Below are 24,773 nucleotides of genomic sequence, written 5' to 3'. Positions count from 1 at the left end.
TAAATCTACTCACTCTGAAAGCTGGGTAAGCTTGAAAACTGTATACCCTGATTTATACAACTCCGGTCCTTTTGTAAGTTACAACATGAGTAATAATCTTCCCTCCCCCTCTACTGAGTGCAAGCATACCCCAGGGAAGTTGATCTAATCTGAATCCTGGAGCCCCTGCTTATTATTTCTCTTGTTTTGGCTTCTCCAACTCATTATTTTCCTAATGTTTCCAAGTATTCCTTGGAAAGAATTACATGTGGATGGATGGATACATAATGTTGTAAACCCTGTGCTAGTTACTTTTCAAAATTTGAGATTTTAAAAGTTAAACTTTCCTTTTACACTCTCTACTTGTAATGTTAAATCCACAGTATATATCTATAACCATTTTGTTAAATGTATCAAATCATTATGTAAAATCTCTCACGTTTAGTTTCTTTCTTAGAACTTAGGATCCCTCACATTTACTCTGGTGGAACATGGAGACAAGCCAGGATGCCGTACAATTGCCATATCATTCTCACCCTACCTTACAGTATTAACTCTAAGTAGCACCTCAGTTTTGCTTAACTGTAAGAGCTTGTCTGCCCACCTGGTAAAGCTTCTTTGAAATTCCCAATTACTAACAACCTGAAGTCCACATTTTGCCAGGCACCAAGTGGGCCCTTAGCTGGCACTGTTTTCCTCCCAGGCCTGCCCCAGCTTTCCCAGTTGGAATTCTTTATACCGTGTGACTTTTATTTTGATCAAAGCTTATCTGGGGGATTATTTCCTCCCAATTAATTTACACAGTGAACATAAAATAACAGAAAAGAAAAACTGCTTTTGATGTGCATCAGCTTTTAGTAATTTGTATCTGCATTTACTAAGTCATTTCCTGACCAATCTTTGCATCCCAGCAGCTTGTCAGAATCCTCACACCTCTCCTCTTTTTTCTGTTCTTGAAACAAAACCAAACACAAAATTTCTACTCAACCCTTTTTTCCTTCAAGCATTCTTTGTTTACTCTGTTTCTCTTTACCAGCAAGACTTCTAAGAGTATCTACTGACTTTAGGCCCTTAAACAACAACAACCCTCCTCAATCTGCCTGAGCAGCACTGGCTCTCTGACTAACCCCCCTCTCCTACTGTGAAGTCACCTCTGACCTCTGAATTGTTCTTTTGGGGCCCAATCTCACTTTTTTTGGTCCCTTTGACACTGGTTACCACTTCCTCTTTCTTTCAACTCTGTCAGTCTCTGGCTCTTAAGACCAGGGTCTCAGCTACTTGATCTCTCTGCTTCTGGACCACTCTCCCTGTCCTGACTCCTGGATATTAATGTTCCTTAGGACCCTGTTCTTTTCTCTCCGCACTCCCTGGATAGTCACAGGATGATCTTTTTTCCATTCATTCATTCATTCATTCATTTTGTTTTTGTTTTTTTTTTAAGATTTTACTTATTTGAGAGAGAGGGAAAGAACGGGCACAAGCAGGGGGAGTGGCAGAGGGAGAGGGAGAAGCAGGTTTCCTGCACAGCAGGGAGCCCGACACAGGACTCAGTCCCAGGACCCTGGGATCGTGACTTAAGCCAAAGGCAGACGCTTAACTGACTGAACCACCCAGGTGCTCCCGGGATAATCTTTTTAACTGATACCTCTATTCCAGAGCTCTTTTCTGAGCTCTAGAACTGTTTCCAGCTGCATTTTGGTCATTTTTGATTTAGATGCTGTAGATTCTCTTGTTTAAACTTGAGTTCATGATGTGGCTTCTCACACCTTCCCTCATCTGTGTTTTGTATCCTGGTTTATGACTGACTTTCTTCGCGTCAGTCCGCAGCGACTCTTCTACCCAGCTCCTATTATACTGTTGCTTCTGATAGCCTCTTGCTTCCTATTCCCTTAGTTATTGTGCTCGTCACTTCTTATCCAGTGATTTCCCTTCCTTACCCACTGCTTCTCCCTTCTCGGTATCCTCTTTGTCACTGTATTACTCGTCTATTGTGGCTGTGAATCTTCCAGACTGTTAGCTTTGCAGATAGATAACCATGTGTTGTTCATCATTCAAGCCCCTTGCTGAGCAAGGTGTTTGGCAACCAGTAAATCACTAATGATTTTCCCCAGCACTTCCAGACTCCTTTTGATGTTTGTATAGTGAGCTTCCTTAACAATCTTTTTTTTCTACTGAAGTGGTTACCATGCTTTCCCATTAAATCTTTTAAAATCCCGTCTTTTTGCAATTGGCTGTAAATTGTATGCGGTCAGGATTGTGGCTTTCTTGCTTATCCCCAGTGTGTAGCATATGAAAGAAGTTCAAATATTTATTAAAGAGAATGAATTGTATTACTAAGTTGAGTTCTAAAAATGATACGGATTAAAGTCTGCACCAGCATTGTGTGAATGTACAGGTGTTACAATGACCTTAGCATTGTTGGGAATTATAATTTTACCATTTGTTAGAGTAAAATGGTAGAGTACTACTGATTTATAGTTTGTTGATTATTTGCTGAACGTATTTCTACATTTCTTGAGCTTCTTAGTCTTTTGTTCTATATATTTTCTGTATTGATATTTACCTCTTGAGGTTTTAATGCTTATTTTATGATCTTAATATAATATATTCTGTTTTTGCCATTGATTACAGGTATCTTCCTAGTTTCATTTTTTGTTTTCCTTATTAAGCAATCTCTTGCTGTTGTTTTTTTTTTTTTTTAAATAAGCTCTAGGCCCAGCATGGGGCTTGAACTCACAACCCCAAGATCAAGAGTTGCATGCTCTACTGACTGAACCAACCAGGTGCCTCTAAGCAATCTCTTAATTTTAGTATTATTATTTAAAAATTCTCTTTTGTACTAATTTTTTGCAGCTTGAGGTTTTAAAATATTTAATCTTTATGATGGGAATTGATTTTCGGTTTATGGCATCTGTAGTTATAGGTGAATTTAATGTTATGTGTATTACTTTGAGTGGCCCCTGCTAGTTTTTAGAGCTATATTTCTACAGATTATTTAAAAATATTTTTTAGCATTTAGTACTTACATTCTGTGTTAAGTTTTTAGATTTTCTTTTTTATGCTATATGTAAGAACCTGAAGATTTTGGGTCTTTTAGAAAATATTTGGTCTTTGGACTTTTTGGAAAATATTTCTTTAAATCCATTGGGACTTTTCTCTTATTCATGCTGTGATTAAAATATAGCACATTTTTTACGGACAAGATTATATCATTCAAGATTTATATAACATTTTGGGACCAAAATTACTTGAATGGCTGCTTCCCTATATCTTATTAGAAGGTTTTAGTTATTCCTTCCTCTAGTGGTGGAAGTATTGTGTGTTGTTTCAGAAGTGATTATATACAACTATTTATTTCTTTATTTTTGTTTTTTAAAGATTTTATTCATTCATTTGACAGAGAGTACAAGCAGGGGCAGTGGCAGGGAGAGGGAGAAGCAGGCTCCCGCTGATTAGAGAGCCCAACTCGAGGCTCGATACCAGGATCCTGGGATCATGACCTGAGCGGAAGGCAGACTCCCAACTGACTGAGCCACTCAGGTGCCCATATACAACTCTTTGCAGTAGTTTTTTTTTTTTTTTTTTTTTTTACCTAGTATGATAATTCAACACTTTTTTTTAAATAGAAGTAAAACATTTTGTTTTTAAGCTATACAGTAAGGAAATTGCTATTAATGTTTCTGAACATAGTTTTCCATTTTGTTTAACTGCAAGTTTTTAAAGATGGTTCATAGCAGTTACTTTTTAGTTGAGGTGATTGTTATCAGAAATTTAATGTGGTTTGACTTTGCATACTTCATTATAATGCTAATTCTTGGCCTAAATATTATTAAACATTGTTTTCTTTTATAGAGAGAACACTAGGCTGAAAGAACACCCTGAAAGCTTTTTGTGCTGTCTAAATAGAAAAAGAAGACACATTATTATGATTCCTTCATAGCAGAAATGTTACTTAAGTCTATTCCTAAGTTTTAGAAATCTGTTAACAGTGTTTGTATTAGAATTTATCGTCTAAAATACTCTAAGTTTTTTTTTTTTCTGATTTCGCTTCTGAACTTTTTGCTTTGGTAAGTTTCAAATCTGCAGAGGTTACAAGACTAGGATAGTGAGCACACTCACTACCTGCTGTTCACTAGATATTGACCTATTTGCCACTTTCTCTTTTTGGCTGAATCATCTGAGAGATAGCTGCAGTCATTATGATATACGTCTAAATATTCAGCATGTATCACTTCACAACAGAAACATTCTCCAATATAATAATAAAACTGTCACAGTTATTTAACACTGGCAGAATATATATTCGTATTTCCTTAGTTTTCTTTTAATGAACTTTACATTACCCCCCTCCCCCTTCAGGACCCAGTCAGGGATCATGCAATACATTCAGCTGTGAGATCTACTTAGTCTCCTTCCCTGTAGAGCAGTTCCTCAGACTTTTTTTGGGGGGGTTGTGGGGTGGTCGTGGTATCTTTCATGACATGATATTTTTGTTTTGTTTTTGCAGAATGTTCCTTTGTTTGGATTTGCCTGTCTTTGCATTATTAGACTCTGGATTTTGGGCAGGAATACTGCATAGGTGATGCTTTGGGCATGCTCTCAGGAAGGCTCTGTCATACGTTTAACATTGATTAACTTTGATCACGTGGTTAAGGTAGTGATATCACATTTCTGTATATAACACTACCTTTATCCCCTTTGTAATGTGTGGGGATGACACCTTGATACTCTGTGGTTGTAACATTCGTTATTCTTGTTCAAATCAACGGTTACAGTGGTGATTGCAAAATAGCGATTTTTGTAATTCTGTCTTTCCTTCTACATTATTGGCTAATATTTGTTTTTAAAGAAGGGGTTTCCCCTTTCCCCCAACCCCTTTATTTAGTATCTTTTTAGACTTATGGATTCATTTTCTTTTATACGTTAGCATTCATTACTGTCATAATTCCTGTTGATCTCAGGTTATGCCATATTTAGCCATGGAAGCACTCAGGTATTACCTTTGAATTATCTGTAGAATGCCTTCTAGTCATATATCTGTAGAAAAATAGGTTTGACTTAAAAATGACTTTTTGGAAAATATTTCTTTTAAATCCATTGGGACTTTCCTCTTATTGACGCTGTGATTAAAATATAGCACATTTTTACGGACAAGATTATATCATTCAAGATTTATATCATTTTGGGACCAAAATTACTTGAATGGCTGCTTCCCTATATCTTATTAGAAGGTTTTAGTTATTCCTTCCTCTAGTGGTGGAAGATTACTTTAGATTTTTTTGAGTTGTAATTATTTCCTGTTCTTGAGGTCTAGGGATAGGGTGGTAGGCAGTGACATCTTTAAAGTATGGTTTGTTTTATCATTTCAGGTGTTAGAGTCTGTACTGTATATAATGCTTTTGCTAAAAAGGGACATATAACCAAAAGCAAATGCAATGTAGTTGACAATACTCCTTCCATAGAAATTGGTAGAAGGAGTGCTGGCAGTGTGACTAAAACAAGTCTTGCTGAAATGCCTGGGAGGAGTCAGACCTGGTACTGATTTTAGAGGGTTTTTTTTTTTTTAAACTCTGAAGAACATTTCACTTATTTCTTAAGAAGGTTTTATGATACTTGTCTTTGTGTGTAGAGAATTCTGTGCAAAACAGCACATTGTGGCTTACTTTTTAAATCTCTGGGCTTTTAGCTTCAAGGCAGGATCTAGTTAAGCAATCCAGGCCTATTGCCAATTCTAAAGTCTTGGTGTGGAGGCATTTACCTGAAAGATGAGATAATTTAGAGCTCTGTGAAGTTGTGTGTCTTGATTGCCTGTCTTTCTTTTATCACTGTGGCTTCCACTCCTTTGAGATGAACCAAGTGCATATCACCTTGCTCTAGGTATAGAGGGCGTAGATAGCCTCCCCTCAGATGGGGTTTCAGTGTTATAAACTGAGGGGCTCAACAGAAAAGAGGGGAACAGATAGAGGGTGCTGCCAAGGGAGGAGGTACTACTTCTTTTTAATTGCTGTCAGTGGTAAAGAACAGAGCTTTAAAAAGACTTAAGCTATTGCTAACACCATCTATGTGAAGGAAGTGGCACAGCAGGTGGGTGGGGAAAGGATAAACTGTGTTAACTCTGAAACAAATGATGTTTGCACAGTTGGATAGCCTTGTGCAAAATTAGGCAATTGTTCCCTACTTCAAACTATTCATAAAATTTAATTCCTGGGAAATTAATATAAATTTTAAAGACAAAGTATTGTATCTTAATGATAACCTTGATGAAGAATGAGATATCACCACCATTTTTTTTTATAAAGATTTTTTATTTATTTATGTGACAGAGAGACAGCCAGCGAGAGAGGGAACACAAGCAGGGGAAGTGGGAGAGGAAGAAACAGGCTCAGAGCAGAGGAGCCCGATGTGGGACTCGATCCCGGCACGCCGGGATCACGCCCTGAGCTGAAGGCAGACGCTTAACGACTGCACTACCCAGGCGCCCCACCACCATTTCTGATATAGTAAATAATGCTTCTTGCAAGAATAGCACTTTATATGTGACTTCTTCATTTAATACCATTAACAAAGAGGTGTAATAATATTTAACTTTATGAATTATCTGGGGGAGGTTTCTTTTTCTTAAAAACAGTTTGATTGTTTCAAAGAACCTCATTTATAGAATCATTGGCCCATTAGCCTGAAGAAAGGGTTAGTTACCAGGGTATTGAATTTAAGTTTCATCCTCCCAGTAGAGGGATCAGGGAGGAAATGACCCTTGTGTTTTCTAGAAGATAAGCATTTAGGCTCAGGGGCTTTTTAGCTCCCCTGCTGAAGGCTGACAGTTACCAGTACTCACATAAGTGAGAAATGTCGCATGTTCAAGAAGTGAACCTGTTTTCAGGCCTTAGGAACCCAGTCAGACCAGAAAAGCATCAGTTTCAGACAGCTATCTTAATATTATCTCCAGGCTCATAGCAAAACAGACTCGTTAATAGGAAGGGATAGATCCACAATAAAAGCGGGAGCACATTATATATATTCAGACTTGATTTTTTTATCCTATTAATATAAAATAATTACACGTTTAATGTTAAAACATTAAGATGTATGAATTTGGCATTCAGGTATGTTTTATATAGTCAATTGTTTGTATTTAATGTTATTCCTTAGTATAATTCTATTTTCTGATATCCTGGTTAGTTGAGGGACTACCCATGAGCAAGAACAAGATTTTCCCCAGGAAATAGTTTCAGTTTCACTTTAACCCATGGACGCGTGAATACTCAAGATTCCAAAGTCCTATGTTAAGGAATATAACTACAGTTGATTTTAACTTGCAAATATAAGGAAAATGATTAATTACTCATTTCCACTATTGCAAATCTTAGTAATGTATACATACAACTGTTAATGTTAAATAATATAATTTCTAACCATTATACATTTTACAGAAAGGATCTCTGTAAGCAAGAATTGAGTTAAAGTCAAATTTTATGTTTTCAGTTTAGAATGTTTGTACTTTATAATACCTTAACGTGTTATTAGTTTTGTTTTATGTTGTCTTCCATTCTTCTATTCCTTTAGCTGTCAGTTCCAAAACGATTATTTTATGCCATAATTACAGGTGAGATCGGAATTTAATATTATAAGTAGGTTATTTTGTTTAATAACAATGTAGTCACACATAATTAATTCTGTTCTTTATATGCTAATGAATTATTATTAGTTCACTATTAAGATGCAAGAGTTTTGAAAGGTTCCTTAGGCCCAGTGCTATGCACTGCTACTCTGTATTAGAAGTAGGGTCTGACATAGTCTAAGCCAATAACTTGGGTTTCTTGGGTTTAGGGAATCTTCCCTTCCAAAATCCCATACTGATGTTTAACTAGTATGTTTTAGACCACCTCAGAAATTTTTTACTTTTCACTGATTACTTGGTGAATGGAACTGAATGTTTATCAGTGAAAAAAGTTATGTGAAGGAAATTTTTTCCTATAATTAGTATGGTTGAAGAATGGGTATAATACTGAAATATTTATGGATGGATTTGTGTCTGGGTTTGCTTCATAATGATCTGGTGGTTAGTGAAGGGGATGTAGAGAGGGTTTTTAGATGAAATAATACCTTTGAATGGATGGTTATAGCAGTTAGGAGATGGGTACACGGGGATTTATTGTATTTTCTCTACTTCAATTTGTTTTTGAGATTTTTTTAAATAAAAAAGCTAAAAAATAATTGAATGGAAGACCTTCAATCAGTGTTGCTCCCTTTGTTATTTGGGGAGTTCCTGGAGAGAAGCCCTAATGTATCCAGTCTGAGTAATGAATTAGCTTTTTTCCTGTGCAGAATGGTGCTACTTACGTGCTATTCTTGGGAGAATTGAGAAAGTCGTAATTTTTCTTGGTTCCTAGTGAGGAACATTGGCTGAGAAAATCTGATCGAGGATATAGAAATATATACTTGATTCAACATTGTACTGTTTTGTAATTTGATATTTCTTTGCTTTGAACTTCAGTTTTTGAACGTGGCCAAAATACCATGTTGTTAACATGTTACCCTGTACTAAAACTATTGGAAAATGTGGTTTTCTTTTCTATTAGGTATAGTCTGAATGTGCAGCCCATTCAGAGAATGCACCTCGCTGTGGTTGCCTGTGGTGAAAGACTGGAAGAAACTGTAACCATGTTGAAGTCAGCTATCATTTTCAGCATCAGACCTCTTCAGTTCCATATTTTTGCTGAAGATCAATTACACGACAGTTTTAAAGGCATAGTAAGTATTTGAGACTTTCTTAAGACTGTAGAGGTGAATATTTAATGGTATAGTCATAGAATGTTGTTTTATTCCTTCATTGAACAAAAATATTTACTCAGTAACTGCCCACCTAGAGTTGGGCTGCCACTCCATCTAAGAGTCGAGATCTAGGGTGTAAGAGGAAGGTTTGGTTTTGAAAAGAAGTAGGTTGCTTAAAGTCCTTTGCCAAGCATGGAGGTTTTATTTCACTGGCTATAGCTCCAGGATGATTTGACCTGAAAGTCCTATGACTTAATTTTATTCCCATCCTTGGCTTGGGAGTGCCTCAAACAAAGTGTGCACAAAGATTTTATTTCTGTTTTCAGGGGTGGGAGCTCTTGACTGACAATATGGAAGGAAGTGGCTTTTTGTTTTGATAAGAAAGTTCTTTATTTTGGCTTTGTATTAGTTACAGTCAGTTTGGCTATATTGGCAGTGGCTTAAACAAGATAGAAGTTTATTTCTCTCTTACATGAGAGTAGGCAGTCTGTGGTAAATGGTGGCTCCATGTCTTCAGGGACTCTGGTTTCTGTCTTGTGGCTGAGCCATTTTAACATAAGACTTCTCATTCATGGTCCAAGATGGCTACTCTTCAGCCCTCACACTCATATTTTAACCAACACAAGGAGAAAAGAGTGAAGGCCAATCCCTTCCTACCCACTATGAATATTTTTCAGAAATTGCATATGACATTCTTGCCAATATCTCATTGGCCTGGGAACTTAGTCATGTAACCATAGTGTTACAGCTGTTTGTGAGGGTTAAAAATACACTCTTTAATCAGGACAGCCATATAACCTCCTTAACAATAAAAAAAAATATTACTATGCAAGAAGAGTAGAACAGATGGATACGGGGGAAGAACGTATAAGAAAAAGAAAATTCACCTGAAATCTCACTACCTTGTGTTCTGAGACAGTGATAAAGATGATAATTGTGATTATTCTCCTCCCCACTATCTCTGTTTATCTCTCTATGTACTAAATTAAGTTTTCAAACTGATTTGGATTTTATGCTTGGCTTTTATGTAGGAAACATGTAGAACATAGTCCCTATGTAGAAAAACATGTATTTGATGTTTTCTCACGTTAAAGTAGTTCAAAATATTGAGTGAAAAATCCTACTTGTGACCTCAAGTCTTTTAGTTTTCTAACAAAATCTTTGATTCCAAGTGGTATAAAGCTTTACTTACTGTTCTAAGATATTTCTAGCATCTCTATTTTTTTTTTTTTAAGGTTTTACTTTTAAGTAATCTCTATACCCAACGTGGGGCTCAAACGTAAACCCTGAGATCAAGAGTCGCATGCTGTACCAACTAAGCCAGCCAGGTGCTCTGGTGTCTGTATTTTTGATATGTGTTATTGTGATCTTGATCTCTTTGTCTGGATTGTTTTCTAAAATATTAACCAAGGAATTGCTCTTGTCTTAATAGTTCAGAGAATAGCAACAGATTGCTATGGAACTGTGGAAACCTTTTGAAGTGTAATTAAAAAATGAAATAATTGTTTCATCTTATATGCAGCCTCAGTGTTTTGTTCAAATCTGGCTGAGGGATTGCTTGTGTAATATATACTGTATTTTTAAAAAAGATCTATTTATTTAGTTATTTGAGTGGGGTGGGGCAGAGAGAATCCTCAAGCAGACTCCCCACTGAGTGCGGAGCCTGTTGAGGGGCTCAGTCCCACAACCCATGAGATCACGACCGAAGCTGAAACCAAGAGTCAGATGCCCAACTGACTGAGCCACCCAGGTGCCCCAATATATACTGTATTTTTAAACTTCGTTTTTAACTATTACAGTCAATTCTGAGAATGTTTGGTTTTGTTTTTGATGAAAGTATCAAATACTAGTAGAACATGCTTTTACTGCAAAAAAGATGACTAAATATTAGAATGTTAAGGAAAAAATGACTAAGCTTTCCTTTTGAAGTTGATATTGAAAGTATCTTTAAGTGATTTATAAGTTGTGCAGGGAAAATAAAATGCTAGTGTTTTAAACCAATTTACAGACACATCAAAGCAGAATGGTGGAGTTGAAAATATTCCCTTAAACTATGTTGGAAGGCATTAATGTTTTTAAAAATTACATGAACACAGTCATAATTAAAAAAGAGCATCTTCAGCCTATTACATAAACTACTTAGTTTTTCTCCCCTATGTATTGTTTTTTAAAAATAGTTTATTATTTTTAAATTTTTATATTACTAATTTACTTTTAATTTTTATTTTATTTATTTATTTAGAGAGTGATTGCAAACTGGTGGGGAGGGGCAAAGGGAGAGTAAGAGAGAGAATCTAAAGCAAGCTCTATATGTAGCACAGAGCCCAACGTGGGGCTTGATCTCATTACCCTGAGATCATGACCTGAGCCAAAATTAAGAGTCGGACGCTTAACTGAGTGAGCCACCCAGGTGCCCCATCCCCCTGTATATTGTGAATGCTCTGTAGGAAACTAGAATCGACAGTTCTGTTGAGAGAGAATATTTAAACTGAATTTGAAAGAATTTAGTGTCTTGAAATGTATGAAAACTAAACATGTTCATTATAGATTTTCAGATCTTTTTGCTTTTTATAATGATTTTTTTCAAAAATTGGCATTGATTTGTGTTTATCAGTGTATTTTATTATCAGGAATATCCACGCGTATTAAAAATACATAGACAAATATTTTCTGACCAGTTTCATATTGGTCTGACTTTAAGTGTATAATAGATACTATTATACATACTTTGGTAATGAAACTAGGGCTTAATTTTTTTGAGTTTAATCTGTTTAGGAATTCATAGGATTTCTACATCAGGTAACGATGAGGTAGATGAACAACGTGCAAGGCTGTCAGCTTTCTGATTTTTTGGTGGTGAACTTTCATTGTGCCTCTGATCTTTATGGTGGAGTCTTTCTAGAATATTACTATGATTTTAAGATTTTGAATGAAAACAAATGGTGGGAAAGAAGAATCTGAGTTTCTCTTAACTGTACAGCATAATATATCTTTAATTTTTAGCTTTTTAAAATAATCTATTGGTTTATGATTTTACAGAGAAAATGGAAAGTGAAATAATCTAAACTAAGACTTTTTTAAATATTTTTTTTAGCTTGATGGCTGGTCATTTCTGCAGACATTTAATTATTCATTATACCCAATAACTTTTCCAAGTGAAAATGCAGCGGAGTGGAAAAAGCTTTTTAAACCATGTGCTTCCCAGAGATTATTCTTGCCAGTAAGTTTTTTCTTGAGTTTTGGTTTTTTTCCTAATTTTGCTTTTACACACGAGTTAATGAAGAGTTACATATAAATGAGTTAAATAAATATACACATGTAGATTTTCCCTTGGAACATTAGTAAAAAACTTCCAATGGAACAAATAAAAGCTACAAAGAAAACATTTGTTAAAAATGAAAAATATAAGTAATTTCTGTGGAAATATTATTTCTTACATTTTAATTTATTCAGGTGCTGTAAACTGTTTTATTTCTGAGAAGGAATAGAGGTCATCAGATCTTATTGGAGCCAGGCCTGTTGCCCACAGAAGTGCAATGGCAATATCACCTTCTCGTTGCTCACTGCATTTATAATTTGGGAAGTGAAGTAGATTGTATCATTAAATAGCCATTTCTGTCTTATACCAAGCCATGTTACCCTTTCCAGATTATATTTTAACACAGACACAAATTTAAAGCATGTGAACTCAAAGGGAAATGGGAACCATTTATTCGGTGGAGCTATTTTTTGGTGGTGTTCTCTGGTGATAAACGGCGATCATTTTTTTTTTTTTAATATTTATTTGACAGAGAGCACAAGCAGGGGGAGCTACAGGCAGAGGGAGAGGGAGAAGCAGGCTCCCCCCCTGAACAGGGTGCCGGATGTGGGGCTTGATCCCAGGACCCTGGGATCCTGACCTAAACCGAAGGCAAATGCTTAACTGACTGAGCCACCCAGGCGCCCCAGATAATTTTTTTTTTAAATCTAAAAATATTCAGAAGCAAGGTTACCTCTTCATTTTGAGTTGATTTCATCCACATCTATGGTAGTAGAATTACTGAATTTAAGAAGCTCACAAGTTTGTGGAAAGTGTATGAATTATGGGGGAAGAAACTTTAGTTATGTATTATTCTTAAGTGGAGTAAGGCAATTCTTAGCATATTAAGATATAATTTACTGAATCCAGGTCATCAGTAAGATTTAAAGTTATAATTTTGATCACCAAGCCTGCCTAACCAGTAACTTTGTTGCCATGCGTAAAAAATTTGGATCCTAGGATCTTTCTCAGTCTCTGCTTCCATTGTAAGAGGCACAAAAATAAGGGATTAAGATAGAAAAAAAAAAAAAAAAAAAGCCCAACAAGTTTTAGGTATTTCATGTAGACTTTTAAGTTTAAAACAAAATTTTTATGTTGAATCAGCTCCAGAATCTGTACAGAAGTTCTATATAGGAAGGAATGGAACAGATGTGTTTCTTGTTTTCATGGAGCTTATTGTCTGATGTGGGAGACGGATTAAACAAGTACAATATGACATTCAATAAACAAGTATATTACTGAAAAAACAATACATGATAGAAGCCTAAGGTTACAGTCATTTTTCTTTCATTTTGTTCTGCATTATTAACCAGTATAATTGTTGGTGTTGTGATAGGAAATTTTCCAGATCATTTAATGATATAATCTGGTTAAATTTCTAAATGGAATTCAAAACACTAAAATAAAATACTTGAAACCTGTCAGATTGTCCTATTTCACTGTTTGTTCTGCATCTTTTCAACCAGATTTAAGTAAATTGATGCTTTATTTTTCTAAGTGTTTTTTTTTTTTAACTGAGTTTCTGTTCTTTGAAATAGATTGATGAAAACAACTACTGTAAGCTCTACCAACTCCTTCCGCCAAAAGGGACCATAGAAAGAATGCTGCCATGGTTATTATTTAACATTATGTCTGATCTCCAGTTGACAGTGGCTCCCAACAGTGAACAGTGTTTTCCAAGTCAGCTAACAATATAGTAACCTCTAAACACACATTGTTTCATGGTACAGAAACAGCATGTTGATAAAAAAAACAATCCCCTGTACTCTTCTTCTCCCAAAAGAGAGATAGACATACAGATGTATACAAATACCCTTTCACTGGGGTCTTTGAACAAGTCGGTCTTCCCTACTCAGGCTCTAGTCAAACCACACTTTTTTCCCCAACTTGTTATTAAATCAGCTGATGGGGAGAATGGACAATTGCAGCCTTGTATCTGCTCATTAAGGTGATGGCTTAACCTTAGCAGAAGGAGGAGGCAACAGTTTTGAAAAGGAACAGAACAAGGACCAAACTCTGCTCTTTATATTCTTACCTAAAAAGATTTAGGTTAATCTAATAGTTGAGTTCTACTAATACGCTGATACATGTAGTAAATTTAAATTTGCAGGAGTTTGATTCTAAATTTTGTGGGTAAGACACAAAAAGTTTTCCTTGAAAAATCCCTGTAGAAGACACATTTAGCATCTCTCAGAAAGTAATAATGTAGCCAGTCCTTCTTTCAAGACACCTCGCTAAGTATGTGCACATTTACTTTGATTTGTTGGAAGACAGCACAAAAATAAAACAGCATGAGTTCCAGAGCCAGGTGGTCTTGGTTCCAGTTTTGGAATTACTCAATTACTAGTTGAGACCAAAATGGTAAAAAAAGGTGCCCATCATTAGTGTTATAGGCCAAAGGACCTAATTCAGAAGATCTTCATTTGTATTGGTTTATTTCTGTATTTGTTTTAGGAAATTGAAATTCAGGATATAAATTTAGCTAAGTTAATGTTATTTTCCATTATGAAAGGCATTCTCTCCCTAATCTTTGAGAATACTGCTTTTATTTTATTTTATTTTATTTATTTCTCCAGTTGTTAGTAGCTAACTTTTTATTCTGATGTGTTTTTATAGCTTTTGTTCTCTGAAAGTTAATATAAAGATTAGCATAGCATCTCTATACTATTATAAAAAATGACAGATTTAGGAAAGATCGCTTTAAAAAATTAATGTAAATTAGCTTGTCTCATAGGTATTTCTTTTATAACTAAAGCTCTTTTATGTTTTATATTAAATAAATAGAATTATAATTAATGTTTCAAATATCTCTTCTCATAGTTAATCCTGAAAGAAGTTGACTCATTATTGTACGTCGACACTGACATCCTTTTTTTACGGCCTGTTGATGATATTTGGTCTTTACTAAAGAAATTTAATTCCACACAAATTGCTGCAATGGCGCCAGAACATGAAGAGCCTCGAATAGGCTGGTATAATCGCTTTGCCAGACATCCATATTATGGAAAAACTGGAGTAAACTCTGGAGTTATGTTGATGAACATGACTAGAATGAGAAGGAAGTATTTCAAGGTAAGTCACTGACACAGGTAGTTGGTTAACGGTTTTCTATTTTCCTTCCACAGATTGGTTTCCAACTTAGTTTTGTTTTATTAAGAACTAGCTTAAACTCAGAATTTTCCCACTTAGTTAGAATAATTGAAGGAAAGTGTGTCCTTAGTATTCTGTTTATTGGAGCATTATAGTAGATTAAGCCAGATGTCCTTACAGTGAAGTAAAATAACAGTGCATTAAGTAGTGAATGTCATCTTTCTAGATTGTTACTCTAGGTAATAGTTGTCATTTTGTAGTTGTGCAACTGTAGAACATCTTGGGGGGGCCACAGAGACATGAAGAGCTTAAGACTCTGGAGGCCAGGTTTAAAACTCTAGGACCTTGAGTGAGTTTTGAACATCTCTGGGCTTCAGTTTTTTCATCTGTGAGATGAGGATGGTAGATAACATTCCTTACACCATAGGACTTTTGTAAGGATTGAAGTAGAACAGTGGCTTACACATTATAAATGTGAGCTGTTTGGGGCTATTGGAAGTTAATTTAAAAAAAAAAAAATTCTTGGGGCGCCTGGGTGGCTCAGTCGGTTAAGCATCTGCCTTCAGCTCAGGTCATGATCTTGGGGTCTTGGGATCTAGCCCTGTGTTGGGTTCCCTGCTCAGCAGGGAGCCTGCTTCTCCCTTTCCCTCCGCCCCTCCCTCCCACTGTGTGCTCCCTCCCCCTCTCCCTCTCTCAAATAGATAAATAAAATCTTTAAAAAAATTCTTGCATGTTTCTTATCTCTCAAATTGTGGGGTCAGTGGAAGAATTAGGCTATTTAGATTCTCTGTGCATTCTGAATACAGGAGTATGTTGTATGGTTTACCAATTTTATGTTGATGAGCTTTATGTCATTGTAGTTTGTGGGCACTGGAGTCAAACTGTCTTTATGTTTAACCTTGACACCTGTGCATTTATTTAACCACTAGCTGGTTAACTTTAAATGTCAATTTTCTCAACTGAAAAATAGATAATAAATGGACTTATGTAGGTTGTCAGTTTAGAGGAGATCCTTTTGAAATACTTAGTACATTTCTTCAACAAATGGTGCTGGGAAAGCTGGACCACTTTCTCACACTATATACAAAAATAAACTCAAAATGGATTAAAGATCTAAATGGGAGACCTGAAACCATAAAAATCCTAGAAGAGAGCACAGGCAGTAATTTCTGACATCAGCCGTAGCAACATTTTTCTGGATAAGTCTCCTGAAGTAAGGAAGACAAAAGCAAAAATAAACTATTGGGACTACATCAAAATAAAAAGCTTCTGCACACAAAGGAAACCAACAACAAAACTAAAAGACAGCCTACTGAATGGGAGAAGATATTTGCAAAAGACATATATAATAAAGGGTTAGTATCCAAAATACACAGATACATACATACATAAAGGGTTAGTATCCAAAATACATAAAAAGCTTATACAACTCAACCCCCAAAAAACAAATTAATACAAATAAAAAATGGGCAGAAGACATAAACAGATATTACTCCAAAGAAGACATCCAGATGGCCAACAGACACATGAGAAGATGCTCAGCATCACTCGTTATCAGGGAAATGCAAATCAAAACTACAGCGATACCACTTCATACCTGTCAGAATGGCTAAAATCAAAAACACAAGGAACAAGTGTTGGTGAGGATGTGGAGAAAAAGGAACCCTTGTCCAGTGTTGGTGGGAATGCAAACTGGTGCAGCCACTATGGAAAACAGTATGATGTTCCTCAAAAAAATTAAAAATAGAATTACAGTGTGATACAGTGATTCCACTATTGAATATTTCCCAAAGAATACAAAAACACTAATTCAAAAAGATAGATGAACTCCTATATTTATTGCAGCATTATTTACAATAGCCATAAAACTATGGAAGCAAGCAACCCAAGTGTCCATTGATAAATGAATGGACAAAGAAGATGTGGTGTATATACACACATATACACCTACACACAGTGGAATATTACCCAACCATAAAAAGGAATGACATCTTGCCATTTGCAATAACATGGGTGGATCTAGAGAGTATAATGCTAAGTGAAATAAGTCAGAGAAAGACAAATACCATATGATTTCACTCATATATGGAATTTAAGAAATGAAACAAATGAACAAAAAAACCAAGAAACAGACTCTTGACTAGAGAACAAACTGATGATTACTAGAGGGGAGGTGGGTGGGGAGATGCATGGAATAGGTGATGGGGATTAAAGAGCACACTTATGATGAGCGCTGAGTAATGTATAGAATTGCTGAATCACTGTATTGAATACTTGAAACTAATATAACATTGTATGATAATTATACTGGAATTAAAATGAAAAATGAAAATGCTTAGTGCAGAGCATGGCACATAGTAAGCACTTAAATGTTAGCTAAATATAGTGACTTCTGAAATACCCATACAGACTTGCAGTTTATCCCTTTACATCTGGTTGGGCTATGTTAAACATTAAGGAATATTATGTCTTTTATGATATGAGAAAGTATGTATGTATATGTATGCATATATATTTGTCAGATATTTTTCTTATGGATTCTGGTAGACCAGACTTTACACCATTATTTATTACTCCTTTTTGTGTGTCTTATTTAAATCTTGGCCTCATTTAGAGTTTTTCCTTGATTCATCTTTGGTGTAGGCAACACAACTGCTTGCAATCATGCCCGCACCTCAACATTTCAGTCTTAGGACTGTTTGTAGCCATCATTCTTATTTTCTGTAGATCTAGTAAACCTGGTTTGGTTTGTTTGTTTGTTTGTTTGTTTTGTTGTTGTTCTTAGCCTTCTCATTTTCTGAACCTTTTTGAAATCTTGATTTCATTTCAGTTTTGTCTCCCACAGTGAATGCTTTAACGGGGTTAGTGTAACCTGTGCTCTTGCTTAACGGTGAACATTTCTTCAACTACCCAATTTGTTAATATAGCTTGAGTTTTAAAATTTCATGTACCATAAAGTTGAACTAAATAAAGCAGGCATAATACCATGAGATCCTCCTGTTCTGTTGGCCTATGCACAGTAATATTATACCAGAAGATGGTGCTGTAAGATTACCTGCTAAGGAATAATATGGCTTCTCAGTAACTCTTCATTTGAAATTCATAGAATTCTGAGAAGTTTACTATTGCAAAGAACCTTAGAGATAATTTAGTATAACACCATTTTTTAAACATTTCAAAATTACAACTCTCTAGTTCAAATCTATGATTGTCTTTTACTTATTTAAATGTCACTCCTCTAAATACTTCATTTTCTTTCTCCTTTTTTTGGGGGGGGGGGTCATGGCATGTTCTAAAATCAACTAGAGCTGTAGATATGGGAGTTGAAATCATTTGTAAACTTTCAAACTTTGTTTTCATCTGTGTATAATAGACTTAATGAAGAAGACTGTGAGAGGCATGATTATACATTAATTCAATAGGTGCAATATACTTCACACTTACTATCCCTGTGTTCCAGACAATCCTGTTCTTGCCCAGTGGGATCAACACAGATTTGCTTTGTTTTCAAATATTACTGTATTTATGATTGCTAAGATGTTTCTGTAAAATTTATTTTTGATTCCTTTTTTCATATGTTTTTCTCTGTTTCTCCGGATTGTTTTCCAGACTGTATCTGTAGCAAACATTGCCTTGTTTTTTCCTACTAATTCTACAGTTTCTGGCTCTAGTGATATAACTGATTATTTATAGTAACTTTCTAAACTGTTGCCTACACATCTGTGAATGTTGCCCCATGGTTCTTATTGCATGAAAAGCTATCAGACTACCCATTTAAGATAATGGCCGTATTTTAAATTCTTAATTTGCTTTGCTGTTACCTGGTCCCTACCATTCATGACTGTTTATTTCCAAACTGATGTATTATGGTTATATACGTTAAAAATTAAGTAAAAATTCTACTTTTTTGTTGTTTCTCATTATGCTTTGTAGATATTGATAGAATAGTAGTTAAGGTATTGCTTTGTATTTTGTGTTATGATTATATTTGCAGTATTGAATCCCTATTAGGATATTTCTTAACCTTTTCCTACTTATTAGGGAAAACCAAAGAATATAAATAAGGCACTTAAAAATTTTTTTTTGGTTTTTATTTACTTTTTAAGTACACTCAACATGGGGCTCAAACCCACAATCCTGAGATCAAGAGTCACATGCTCTACTGACTAAGCCAGCCAGGCACCCCAAATAAGGCATCTTGAGAATCCTTTTCTTGTATATTTGCTGTACTCTGTTCACATCCTGCCATATATTACTTTGTAAAGTAATCTTTGTTTTCTCCACCTACTGAGGGCAGAATGTGTGTTTTGTACAACTCTGTATTGGGAATATTTAGAATGGGGCATGACATAAAGTAGCAACTTAATAATTACTGGCAGAGGATAGATGAAAGTTTTAGAAACTGGGCTATTAGTGAGTTATTAAAAAATGTTGGAAGAGAACATTTCCATGTCCGTGAAGTAGACATGATGGTTATTTTTACATTTTCAAAATGTATGTGCAGGACTTTTATTCTATTACATACATAGCTTATGAGAACAGAGTATCAATGAACATCTTACTAACAAGGGTAGAACTTTTCAGAGATTAGTGCAGTAACTGATCTTTGGGAATTGATGAGTTCCCAGTTTCTAGCACTGTTGGAACATGCTATGAATAGCCATCTATCAGTTTTCTATTTATATATAAGATAGACTCATAATGATAATAAATATTTTCAAAAGCATACATTATTCTAAAATAAAATTAATATGTGCACATTGTGGTAGTAGGTCTGCTGAAATTAGTAAATTAGAACTACATTTTTCTTTTTAAAAATTACAAAATAAGGGGCACCTGGCTGACTCAGAGGAGCATGTGACTCTTGATATTGGGGTTGTGAGTTCAAGCTCCACGTTGGGATTACTTAAATAAATGAATAAACTTGAAAAACATTTCAAAGATTGTAAAACAAACTCATGCTTATAAAAATTTAAATAATTCATTGTATGTAGAATAAAAAGAAAAGTCTCCCCTTATATACCACTCTTCCCAGTTTCCTTTCTTTGCACAAATAATATAAACTTTGCTATATATTTTTCAGACCATTAAAAAATGTGTTTTGAAACAGATATCCATGTACATAAGCACTTATAAAATCCTTTTATACATCTTCAGTTTGCCTTTTTATTTAGTAAATATATAATTGACTGATTTTTATGTCAGTACATAGTCTGTCACATTTTTAATGCTCATTTGAGGTAGCAGAGAATGGATGATTTGGTTTTATTGTTCTTGTGTACTAGTATGAGCATGTAGTTATATGGCTAGAAGTAACTCATATTTTAACTTATACTTTCCCGACTTATACTACCAGTGTGAAAATCTATATTTTCATTTAATTTCTGGCCATTTGTTTTCTCCTTTGTGAATGGCTGTTTTTCCCTACCCTGTGACCATTTCTGTATTTTAAACATTTTTTTTCTATAACCTGAACTCCTTTTATATGTAATGCTTCCTTTTTTTAGCAAAATTTTTTATTTAAATTGAATTTAGTTAACATATAGTGTATTATTAGTTTCCGGGGTAGAATTTAGTGATTCATCAGTTGCATATAACACCTAGTGCTCATTGCATCAAGTGCCCTCCTAAATGCCCATCACCCAGTTACTCCATCCCTCCATCCCTCTCCCCTCCAGCAACCCTCAGTTTATTCCCTATGGTTAAGAGCCTCTTATGGTTTGTCTCCCTCTCTTTTTCCCCCCTCCCATATGTTCATCTGTTTTGTTTCTTAATTTTCACATATGACTGAAATCATATGGTATTTGTCTTTCTCTGACTTACTTCACTAGCATAATACCCTCTAGTTCTATCCAAGTCGTCGCAAATGGCAAGATTTCATTCTTTTTTTTTTTTTTTTTTTTTAAAGATTTTATTTATTTATGTGACAGAGAGACAGCCAGCGAGAGAGGGAACACAGCAGGGGGAGTGGGAGAGGAAGAAGCAGGCCCACAGCGGAGGAGCCTGATGTGGGACTCGATCCCGGAATGCCGGGATCACGCCCTGAGCCGAAGGCAGACGCTTTAACGACTGCGCTACCCAGGCGCCCCAAGATTTCATTCTTTTTGATGGCTGAGTAATATTCCTCTGTGTGTGTGTGTGTGTGTGTGTACCACATCTTCTTTATCCATTCATCTGTCGATGGATATCTGGGCTCTTTCCATAGTTTGGCTATTGTGGCCATTGCTGCTGTAAACATTGGGGGTATGTGCCCCTTTGAATCACTTTTTGTATCCTTTGCGTAAATACCTAATAGTGCAGTTGCTGGATCGTAGGGTAGTTCTATTTTTAACTTTTTGAGGAATCTCCATGCTGTTTTCCAGAGTGGCTGTACCAGTGTGCATTGCCAACACCTGTTGTTTCCTGAGTTGTTAATTTTAGCCATTCTGACAGGTGTGAGGTGCTGTCTCATTGTGGTTTTGATTTGTATTTGCCTGATGTCAAGTGATGTTGAACATCTTTTCATGTGTCTGTTGGGCTTTTGGATGTCTTCTTTGGAGAAATGTCTGTTCATGTCTTCTGCCCATTTCTTGACTGGCTTATTTGTTTTTTGGGTGTTGAGTTTGATAAGTTCTTTATACATTTTGGATACTAGCCCTTTATCTCATATGTCATTTGTGAGTATCTTCTCCCATTCTGTAGGTTGCCTTTTAAAGGTTTTCTTGATTGTTTTCTTCAGGGTGCAGAAGCTTTTTATCCTGATGTAGTCCCAATGGTTCATTTTGGCTTTTGTTTCCCTTGCCGCTGGAGGCATGCCTAGCAAGAAGTTGTGGCAGCTGAGGTCAAAGAGGTTGCTGCCTATGTTCTCCTCTAGAATTTTGATGGATTCCTGTCTCACATTTAGGTCTTTTATCCATTTTGAATTTATTTTTCTGTATGGTGTAAGAAAGTGGTCGGTTTCATTCTTCTGCATGTGGCTGTCCAGCATTCCCACCATCATTTGTTGAAGGGACTCTCTGTTTCCATTGGATGTTCTTTCCTGCTCTGTCAAAGATTAGTTGACTGTAGAATTGAGGGTCCATTTCTGGGTTCTCTCTTCTGTTCCATTGATCTAGGTGTCTGTTACCTGTGCCAGTACCCTACTGTCTTGATGACTAGAGCTTTGTCGTATAGCTTGAAGTCTGGCATTGTGATGCCTCCAGCTTTGATTTTCTTTTTCAACATTTGGCTGTTTGGGGTCTTTTGTGGTTCGATACAAATTTTAGGATTGTTTGTTCTAGCTCTGAAAAATGCTGGTGGCATTTTGATAGGGATTGCTTTAAATGATTGCTTTGGGTAGTATAGACGTTTTTAACAATGCTTGTTCTTTCCAGTCCATGAGCTTGGAATGTGTTTCCATTTCTTTGTGTCTTCCGCAGTTTCTTTCATCAGAGTCCCGTAGTTTTCAGAGTACAGATCTTTTATCTCTTTGGTTAGGTTTATTTCTAGGTGTCTTATGGGTTTTGATGCAATTGTAAATGAGATTCATTCCTTGATTTTTCTCTCTGCTGCTTCATTGTTTGTATATAGAAATGCAACAGACTTCTGTGCACTGATATTATATCCTGCAACTTTGCTGAATTCCTCTGTCAGTTCTAGCAGTTTTTTGGTGGAATCTTTCGGGGTTTCTACATGGAGTATCGTGTTGTCTGTTACGAGTGGAAGTTTGACTTCTTTTGTAATGCCTCTTTTCTGAACTCATTTCTTACCCCTTTTCATTGGTTGTCTTGGATATTCTAGGTTTTATAATTAGCATTTAATGCTAGTGTTATTGCTTCTTGTCCAATATTTTTGTAGTAGGGCTTTTTCTTTAATATAAGGGTTATTTTCCCCTTTTGAATTTTGTTCCTAAGACTGCACTAGAACTTGTAATTTGATTTTTCATTGATTTTTTTTTCTTTGAATAGGTATATTTCTTTATTTAAATATTTATATTCATTATATTCTAATGGAAAGAATCCAGTGAAGATTCTAACATGGCATGGTACACCGGGTCCACCAACCCTGTCTATTGAATGTGTTGCTAATATTTGTCCTTGTACAATTCAGAGTTCCCTTTTCAGATGCTAAGAATATTTAGTTAACATGCTTGCTAAATGACTTATTTCGGAGTCGTCTTTTCAATAAAGTATTTTCTTATTATTTCCTTAAGTAACACTTCTTTCATTTTCCAGATTGTTTTGGGGGAATCTCTGATTATTTTATAATTACTGTGTTTACTGTGTTCTGAGAAACTTCACACAAGGGTAATACAGTTATAGCAGATAATATTTAGTTTAAATATATAGCTTTTTCCCTTGGGAATTCTGGCTTTTCTTTCTCTTTCTTAATGGATAGATTGTTTATACCCCCATTGTGTTTATTATATATCCTAGAATAGCCTTATAACAATGTCTTTCAAACTGTGTATGGAGGATCAATTTTGTTTTTTAAATTTACAATTTTTCATGAGCCAGTACTTCTGTAAAAATGATATTAAGTTACTAGAAAAATGTTAGATTAAATAGACAAATTGCTGTAAGGGTTTCTAAATGTTACTCTTAATTTCTGTACTTAATATTGTGAAGGATTTTAAAAATTCACTGTTGTGCACACTGAAAACTATACTTTGAGGAATATTGGGTTAAGTCTGAAGAATTTAAGAGTCAGATAAGTTGAAAAGTCTTAGTATTCAGCTCCACCGCTCTCACCCACATTCACAAGATCCAGAGCCCTCTTTCAACTCTGTTGTTTCCTTGGGTATTTGACTTTGTGTTTTAAAAATAATGAGCTATGAGCAACTTCATAGAGGCTGAAAAGGCACCTGATGAAATTTGCTATCTGCTTTTGAAATCAAAAACATTTCAAATTGATCAGTTCAAAATGTCAGTTATAAAAGATTAGCACATTAGTCTAAGAATGATAGTGATTCTGGTAACAATAGCTAACACTGAGCTGTGTCATGTGCCAAGTACTCTCCAAGTACTTTTTGTTAACAGGTTGAACCCACAATAACTGTGATATAAACCTAGGTACTATGTCTAGACATATGATACTAAAACTATAGGTACTAAAACTATCTGGATTTTAGGATGAGGTCACAGTCATAGTACTTTAAACTACCACCTACTTTCTCTTTCTCAATCTTTCCTGACTTTCATTAGTTTTATCACTTCTACCTGCAACCTCAGATACCTTCTTTTATTATCTTTCCGACTCTGAAAAGGACAGCCCTACTCACATTTAGTTTTACATTAGAGTCACTTGGTTTTATGACAGAAGAAGTTTGCATTTCTTCTTGCTGAGCTGTGATGCTAAGGGAAGAATGGGGAACCGTCATTGTGCTGCCATATGAAACATGAAAGCCTGAGGATCTTCTTAATGTATTTACCAACAGAATGACATGACAACTGTACGGCTGCGATGGGGAGATATACTTATGCCATTGCTTAAAAAATACAAACTTAACATCACATGGGGGGATCAAGATCTGTTGAATATCATCTTTTTTCATAATCCAGGTAATCATTTAAATTTCTTTTATTCTTTGCATTTATTAAAAAATCATAGATAATATTTAGTCAAAAACGAAGAAATGTGTTTATTTGATTTGGCTTATATTAATGATTATCACTAT

At 35.3% G+C, this 24,773-nt stretch overlaps 1 protein-coding gene across 2 annotated transcripts in view; it reads left to right on the top strand.

Moving 5' to 3' along the window:
• The window catches only part of GXYLT1 (glucoside xylosyltransferase 1), a 55,895-nt gene that overhangs the window by 11,974 nt on the left and 19,148 nt on the right, over nucleotides 1-24,773 (top strand). For both annotated transcript variants that reach the window (XM_045801263.2, XM_045801264.2), the window contains 4 exons: nucleotides 8,559-8,730; nucleotides 11,846-11,971; nucleotides 14,870-15,121; nucleotides 24,534-24,657. In XM_045801263.2, coding sequence (XP_045657219.1) covers nucleotides 8,559-8,730; nucleotides 11,846-11,971; nucleotides 14,870-15,121; nucleotides 24,534-24,657 — 674 coding nt within the window. The remainder of the gene's footprint in view (nucleotides 1-8,558; nucleotides 8,731-11,845; nucleotides 11,972-14,869; nucleotides 15,122-24,533; nucleotides 24,658-24,773) is intronic.

The sequence above is a fragment of the Ursus americanus genome, chromosome 25, assembly GCF_024610735.1.
Source record: "Ursus americanus isolate L20-20 chromosome 25, mUrsAme1.1.p, whole genome shotgun sequence".
NCBI classification, from domain to species: Eukaryota; Metazoa; Chordata; class Mammalia; order Carnivora; family Ursidae; genus Ursus; species Ursus americanus.
Note: the sequence above shows the minus strand (reverse complement) of the source record. Positions and strands in the feature narration are given on the sequence as shown.